General features: G+C 68.1%; 1 protein-coding gene across 1 annotated transcript; it reads right to left on the bottom strand.

Annotated features, from left to right (window-relative positions):
• Window positions 1–3,877: 3,877 nt before the first annotated feature.
• TLX3 (T cell leukemia homeobox 3) lies at window positions 3,878–6,861 on the bottom strand. Its single transcript, XM_072822873.1, has 3 exons — window positions 6,051–6,861; window positions 5,475–5,718; window positions 3,878–4,585 (listed from the first exon to the last, which is right to left on the bottom strand). Exons 1-3 carry the CDS (start codon window positions 6,610–6,612, stop codon window positions 4,375–4,377), a joined length of 1,017 nt encoding a protein of 338 aa, XP_072678974.1. The 5' UTR covers window positions 6,613–6,861; the 3' UTR covers window positions 3,878–4,374.
• Between the last annotated feature and the right edge of the window lie 420 nt (window positions 6,862–7,281).

The following is a 7,281-nucleotide window of genomic DNA, read 5'->3' on the forward strand; positions in this document are numbered from 1 at the left end:
GTGTCGCCCAGGAAGCCCGCCTTAGGTGTGGAGAAGCCCTCGCCGGTCCAGGCTGCGGCGCCTCCCCGCGCCGGGGCTCCGCGTCCTAGCGGCGCCCAGGCCCAGGCCCAGGCCCAGCCGAGCTTTCGGCGAAGGCGCCCAGGAACCGTCGGCGCTGCGGCGGCCGAGGCCCGCTTCTGGGCCCGGCGGTGTCGGCGTCGGCGTCGGCGTCGGCGGGAGCTTGGAGGCCGCCTGCGAGGCCCCGACCCGCAGCGCCCGGCCCGACCGCCGCCCACCTGGCCGCGCGGCTTGGGCAGCACCGCCCCAGCACCCGCCCCAGCACCCGCCCCAGCACCGCCCCAGCACCTGCCCCAGCACCCGCCAAGGCGCCGCGGGCCTCGGCCGGCCCTGGACGAGGCCCCGTCCTCCGGCCGCGGGTTTTCGAGAAGCGCCGCGGGCAAGAGGAAGTTGCCCAGCCCGGGGCGCTGCGGGGCCTCGGGAGTCCCCCCGCCGAGCTGGGGTGGCCGCGGCGGGGTCCCGGCTCCCGCGGCGAGGGCAAAGGCGCCGGCTGCGGAGGCCCAGCCCAGGCGGCAGGGTCCTTCGGGCCCTCTGACGGCCGCGGGGCTCGCGTCTGCGCGGCTGCAGGTGCACCCTAGGCCGCCTCCAAGTCCCCCTTTCCTTCCAAGTATTAGAGAGAACGCCTGGTTTGGGGGTCGAGAGCGCGGGTCTGCTGCAGCCGCGCGACCCAGAGCTAATTCCTCAACTTCTTTCAGCCTTCCTTTTTCCAACTGCAAAGTGGCGCGGGGCGTCCGAACCCCCAAAGAACTGTGTGGGTCATCGCGAACCACAGAGGGCCAAGCTCGCCGTCCCCGGCGGCGCGGGACAGGTTGTGCTGAAGGGGAATCGTGCCGCTGGAGGGAAGCGAGCAGCCGGCCCAGAGCTAGTGTCTCTTCCAGCGCGGACGTGTGTGCACCTCAGTCTGTCTCTCTGAGCCGTGTCCCCCCACACTCTCCCGGCTTTGGAGCCTCCCGGGGAAAGCTGGGCGCTGCCTAACTCCTCGCCCCTCTTGGCCGCCGCTGCCGCGGGGCTCAGACCTCCCTGCCTGGTGGACCCCCCAAACCAGCGCACAAGGAGAGCCCGCGAGGACAGTGGGCGCAGGCCGACTCTTGCCTCCCAGGCTTGCATCTGTAAAATGGGCGCGGCTTTAGAGACGCTGGGACCAGGCTAGGCAGGCCTTGGGGAAGGGCAGCGAGTCGGTCTTCAGCCTTCCCCCAAGGCCTGCTGCTCCTCGAGGGTGGGGCTGGGCGTCCACTCGCACCCACTGCCTCTGGAGCCTCTGCCGCTAACCCCCGCAGAGGTGGGGCCTAATGCTGGAAGCCGATTTCCAAAAAAGCGTCCATGTGGGTTTCCCTGGCTACTCCGGATTCACTTGCCCCTACACGCAGCCCTAGGGGCGGCTGCCTGGTCTGGATATTGCTGCCCCAAGACTACGCCTTACAGCCTGCCAGAGGGTGGGGAGTGGGAGCTGTGACCCTAACAGGGCGTCCTGGGGCCCTAGTCTGGCACAGCCACAGTGGAGACCAGGCTGCGCCCATGGGGCGGGGAGGGGGTTTGGCCCTAAACACCCTTGCATCCCCCAGCAATCTGTCCTACCCGCTGGGGGCGCCCACACTGCTCCTGGTGGCTGTGGGGGAGATACAGTCTCCACCGGCCCCATACGAGTGGGCTCAGCCCCCTAACTCAGAGGCACTCTTAGTCTCTGGCTGGGCAAGGCTTGTTGGGGCAAAGCGCTCTGAGAGGGCGAAAGCCCCAGAAGCACCCGGTGGGGAAAAAGACTGACGTCCCTGACAGCCCGAGCAACACTCGGTAGGTCCCCATCCCCTGGCCTGGCCCAGCGCCGGCAGAGGCGGGCTTCTGGGTCACAGAACTTTTGCCCGAAGCGAGGCACCAAAGAGAAAGAAAAAGACGTGTGTGCGATCCCCAAAAAGGCCCACGAATTGAGGGTGATCCTGGCAAAACGACAAAAACAATTTAGAAAAACAAAACCACTATGCCTTGTTATAGAGAAAAAGAGAAAAACAGTGAGGGAAGTTGGGAAGCAACGCCCGTCCCTGGGGAAGGGGCGGCTTGGCCAGCAGAGGACAGAGGGTCGTTCCTAGAGGCTCGAGTCCCCAGCGCGAGGGCCAAAGTTCCCCATCCCGGTGGGGGCGGTGGGGGCGGTGGGGGCGGTCATCACGCTTCCCAGCGGAGAAAACAAGCATTTCAGGAAACCACCCGCCGAGGAGACCCAAGGTCTGCGTCCCCCTAGTCCCTCTCTGGGGGTGCCAGGCGAGCAGGGCTTGGAGGGGGAGGCGAAGGCTGCAACCGTGGGAGCACCGGTGGCGTTTCTTAGACTCCCTCCCCTTTCTCGAGCCCTGCCGGTGTAGACAATCCCGTAGCCCGCGTACAACGAAGGCGCCCGAACACCCGCGCCCGCAGGGTGGCGCTTGGCCCGGGGAGTCGGGGTGGGGGGTGGGGAGGCGGTGTACCGGGGCCGGGGGCGGCTCTAGGGCCTGTGGGGCGGCCCCAGAACCGTTTCGCCCCAGGGAGCTAACGGGAGCCGGGTCAGGAGGAGGGGACAGAGGCCAGCGGGGAGTGGCAGGGACAGGCACCGAGGAAGTTGGAAGCGGAGAGATTCAGAGGCCAGAGAAAGAAAACAGGAAGGACAAAAGGAGAGGAGGCAAGGAGGAAGAGAGGCAGGAAAGGAAACCTGGGGAGAGGGACAGAAGACGGGAGACTCAGAAATGGAGAGAGGAGGGGGGCAGGATGCGACAAAAAAAGAGTCGGGAAAAACTAAAAGCAATAGTGAACGAACTATAGAGGGAAACAAAAAACTGTAAAAAAAAAAAAAAAGTAAGTTATAGTCACACGGAGGCCGAGAGTCACGAGTAGAGTAGAAAATAGAGAACATCGTATAGAGAAAGAAGTGGAGCGGCCGGAAGTAAGAAAAAATTTAAAAGACCGAATAAAAGGAAAACAAAAATGAGGGAGCAAGAGGAAACGTTCACGAGCGCTTCGAAGCCGTTTGTCGGCAGGGACCACCCACCGCCCATCCTGGTCCCGAAACTCGCAGCTTCCGGGCCCAGGGAAAGCTGCGGGACCGGGCCTCGCGGCTGTCACACCTGGGCTCGGCGGTCCAGGCTTCCCAGGAGCCCCGCCCCTCTCCTGCCTAGTGACGCCGCCAGGCCAGGCTGCCGTGACGTTGCATGACGTCACGCCCCACCTGCGGCCCCACGTAGCCCAAAAGGGTGCGAGCGTTCTGGGTTTGGCTCGGCGCTTACTCCTCAGCCAGCCAGCGCCTGGAGCCCCAGGACGCGCCCCGGTTCCGTGCACTCAGCCCGCCACGGTGCGCCCGGGGCCCCTAGTGCCAGTCCTTGGGGTCGCCCAGGGCCTGAGGCCTCACTGGAAGAAGGAGGTCAGGGGGTTGGCGGGGAGGGCTCCGAGTTCCTAGAAGTCCGAGGTCCCGGTGCCTTTCGCCCCCTAGGTGGGCCCGCGACGACCTAGGTACCCGCCAGGGGGCCTTTCATCCCCGGCCCTGCCCGGCGCCGACCTTCGACCCCTGGGCGTCGAGGGCCCTGCCCCGGCCCGCCCCACCCCGCCGGCGCCCAGACGGCCCACGGCCGGCACGCACTGACCTGCACCGCGGATCCTCCCCGGGCCCCGGCCGCGGTTGGAGCTGAGGCGAAAACCGACGAAGCTTGGAGATGTGGACGCGCCCCTGCAACGCCGCGGCTCGGCCTCCACCGCCGAAGGGGTTGGGGCGCGGGGCCGGGCTCGCCGAGCATTATTGGAACGAAAACGAAATAAAAGCGGCGTTAAGTGAAATAGCTAACTTTTTTATTAAATAAAACGACTTAAATAAAAGGAACGGAAAAGGAGAGGAGTGGACCCAGCGCAAACGCAGGGTGCCCCAGCCCTGGCGCTCCCCCCAGCCACCTGGTCGGCCGCCCCTCCTCCAGCGGCCCCCGCGGGGGAAGCAGGTGGCCGGTTTCTAAAGAAAAAAGCCAAAACTTCTTTTTTTATTATTTACACGTTTGGGCAAAAGTACAAAGTATAATACAGGCGCCCGGCCCGGGGGGGTGCGGGCGAGGGGCGGAGAAACGTAAGGCGCTTTCTTTGTCAGGCCCGGCCTGGGGCGGGACTGGGCGCGGGGCGGGGGCTCGGATTGTGCAGCCGCGCGGAGCCCGGGCCCAGCCCCCCTCCGCGGCCGGCGGGGATGCGGCCGCGCCCCGGGGCCTACTCGAGCTCGGAGGCCCCTGTCCCTCTCGGCCTCGGGTCCGCCCCAGCCCGGCTGGGGGCCCGGGGCGCCCCGCCAGGTGGGGGCGGCGATCCTTGGCGACTGTGCGCGCTGGTGGCTCACACCAGAGAGGTGACGGCGGGGACCTTGGAGCTGTCCTCCTCCCAGGGCTGCAGATTCTGCAGAGCAAAGAGCGACGAGTTGTGCAGACAGAGAGGGTCGGGCTGGATGGAGTCGTTGAGGCTCTTTTGGAAGGCGTCGTGTTGCAGCTGCAGCATGAGCCGGCTCGCCTGCTGCCGCTCCGCCTCCCGCTCCTCCGCCGTCTGCCGCCTGCACCGGGGGAGGGAGAGGGACAGCACCGTCATGCACCCGGCACTGCGGGGCCGCCGGCGGGGCCCCAGGCCTCCCGGGAGCGGAGGCCAGCCGGGAGCCTCGGGGCCGGGAAAGTCTGCACCCCTGCTGGCGCCGCGCGCCCGAGGCCCGCGCGTCCGGGGAGTGGGTTGGCATCGCTTGTTTTTGTTGTTGTGTCGGGCGGTCGCGGGGAGGGGACTCAGCCCGCCGCCCACCTGCACGTCCGGGTGTCGTGGCTTCGCCAACAACAAAGATGTTTCTTTTGCGGGACATCAAGGGCAGGGCGTGCGTGTAACCGACCCGGCCCTGCGGACGGTCGGGTCGCTAGGGCCCGCGGGGGGGGGGGGGGGGGGGCTGGCTCTGCGCTGCCTGCGCAGTGTCCCTGGGCCGGGTCAGCCTCTTCCAGTTCTCCCAGGCCCTTCTCGAACCTCTCTTCCAAAACGCGATCGCTTCGCCGTTCCCGGGTTGGGTGGAAATAGGGATCGGATAAAAACGGGGCTGGAGTCGGGATGGGCAGCCCGCGCGCACGGTCGGAAATCCGAGAGGGCAAGCGGGAGGCGACAGGGGCGGGCGTGCGAGAGGCCCCGGGCGGGGGTGGGGCGGGTGCCGGTGGCGGTGCAGGTGGGAGGAAACCGACCCGGCGGGGAGACGGAAGAGAACCCTGAGGGTTGGAGAGGCGCACGAGAGCGACGCGGGGATGAGGATGCGGGAGAAGCCGAGGCGGGCGGGCAGGAGGAGAGAAGGGAGCAAAAATTTGGGAAGGAGTGGGGAGGCGCGGCCCCGGGAGGGCGGGGGGCGGGGGCACGGGGTCGGGAGAGCGCGAGGCCGCGGCGCGGGTGCAAGCCGGGCCAAGCCGGGCCTCTCTCACCGCCACTTGGTCCTCCGGTTTTGGAACCACGTCTTGACCTGCGCGTCCGTCATTTTGAGGGACTTGGCGAGCGCCGCCCTCTCGGCCGAGGCCAGGTACTTCTGGCGGTGGAAGCGCTTCTCCAGCTCGCAGATCTGCACCCGAGAAAAGGACGTGCGCGGCTTCTTCCGCTTGGGCGGCGTCCGGTTCTGGTAGGGGTGGCCGATGCGCCGGGTCACGGTGAAGGGCGTGAGCGCCGCCGCCGCTGCGGAGACACGCGAGGCCCCTGAAGCCCAGCCCGGCCCGGCCGCCGCTCGGGCTCCGCGCGGACCCCGAGGCGCCCGCTGGGGCGCAGGGGGCTCCGCGGCTCCGGAGGTCCCCCGCGCCCCCAGCGGCACCAGCCGTGTGGGAGACACCCCCCTTCCCCTGGGCGTGGGCTTATTTGCCCGCAACTCCCCGATTTTCCTCCCCGCCGGGGTCGCCCGGGGCCCCGGGCTCCGAGGCCTCCGCTGCTCGGGCCTCCGGAATCGTTTCCCGGGCGCGGCGCCCCTGGCCCGGGAGGGCCGAGGCCGGCGCCTGTTCGCCGGCCCCGCTCACCTGTGAAGCGGTCTTTCACGAAGCGGCGGCTGCTCTCCATCCAGGGGAAGTTGAGGCCGCCCAGGCTGGAGACCGTGGGCACGGAGGGCATGGCGGGCAGCGCGCTGGGCAGAGGCGGCGGCACGGCCCCGGGCAGCGGCCTGTGTGCGGGCACCCGGATCACGCCGGCGGGCGCCAGGCTCAGGTTGACACTGTAAGATCCCGGGTCCTCGAAGGGCGCGCCGAGGCCCGCAAAGGAGGCGGGTAGGGACGGGTACGTGGCGCCCGGACGGCCCCCGGGGGGCCCGCCCAGGTAGCTGGCGCCGTCGGGGCCCCGCGGGGCCGGTGCGCTGTCCTGGTCCGGGCTGTTGAGGATCTGGTCGATGCCGAAGCTGATGGGCTCGTGCGGGTGCGGGGTCTGCGCGCTGGCGGGCGCCTCCATCCTGGGCGGGCGCACGGGCTGGGCTGGGCTGGGCGGGGAGGCGGCCGGGTCCCGGTCACGGCGCGGCCATGGAGCGCCCGGCGCCTCTCGTCGCACTGAAACTTTGCCAAGAGTGCGCGGGCCCGACAGGCTCTGTGTCATCTTTCTTGAACCGAACCTGGAGTTTCCGCTGCTAATTCCTCTCCCGCCGCAGCCATTGGCTGCGATCAACAAGCCTCTCTCCTCCCATTGGCTCCCGGCTTTCAATAAAGGCCTAATTCATGGAAATAGGAGCTTAGGGACTGTTCCAAGGTGACATCATTTTAACAAACGAACAATAGGTCAAATTTATTAGCCGGGATAATGGGCGGCGGATATTAGCGCCCGAACCGCAGCCTCCCAAACCCGAAATCTAACGAAGCTGCAATTAGCAGACGCTCCCCGCTCCTCCGGGCCGGGGCCGCTTCCCCGCCGCAGCGCGGGCCGGGCCGGGGCGCTCTGCCCGGGAGCTGGTCGTTGGCCGAGGGGGGGGTTTCGTTTTCTTCCAAATTTTTTCTCACCTGGGCAAACCCAAACCGTGTGAAGCCTTTCAATTCCAATGGAGTCGCAAGCCCGGAACGACCCCGTGGACCCCGCGGAAGCGCCTTGGACACTGCACCGCCACGGGAGCCACCCAAGGAGCGCACCAGCCGGCGCAGGGGCCGCGCCCCCAGCGCGCGGGGCAGGGGAGGCCGCGGCGTGCTCCGCGCTCGCAGGGACGCCGACCCGCGTGGGGAGAATTCCCCCCCCCGGGCCCCTCTGGAGACACTCCCCGGCTCCCGCCGGGCGGAC

The sequence above is a fragment of the Canis lupus genome, chromosome 4 (assembly GCF_048164855.1).
Source record: "Canis lupus baileyi chromosome 4, mCanLup2.hap1, whole genome shotgun sequence".
Classification (NCBI taxonomy): domain Eukaryota; kingdom Metazoa; phylum Chordata; class Mammalia; order Carnivora; family Canidae; genus Canis; species Canis lupus.

Excerpts from the sequence above, each read along its gene's own strand:
- TLX3 (XM_072822873.1), bottom strand. The coding sequence starts at position 6,612 with ATGACACAGAGCCTGTCGGGCCCGCGCACTCTTGGCAAAGTTTCAGTG. Across the intron at positions 5,719-6,050 it reads CGTGAAAGACCGCTTCACAG|CGGCGGCGGCGCTCACGCCC; the intron begins GTGAGCGGGGCC and ends GTGTCTCCGCAG. Across the intron at positions 4,586-5,474 it reads AACCGGAGGACCAAGTGGCG|GCGGCAGACGGCGGAGGAGC; the intron begins GTGAGAGAGGCC and ends CCCCCGGTGCAG.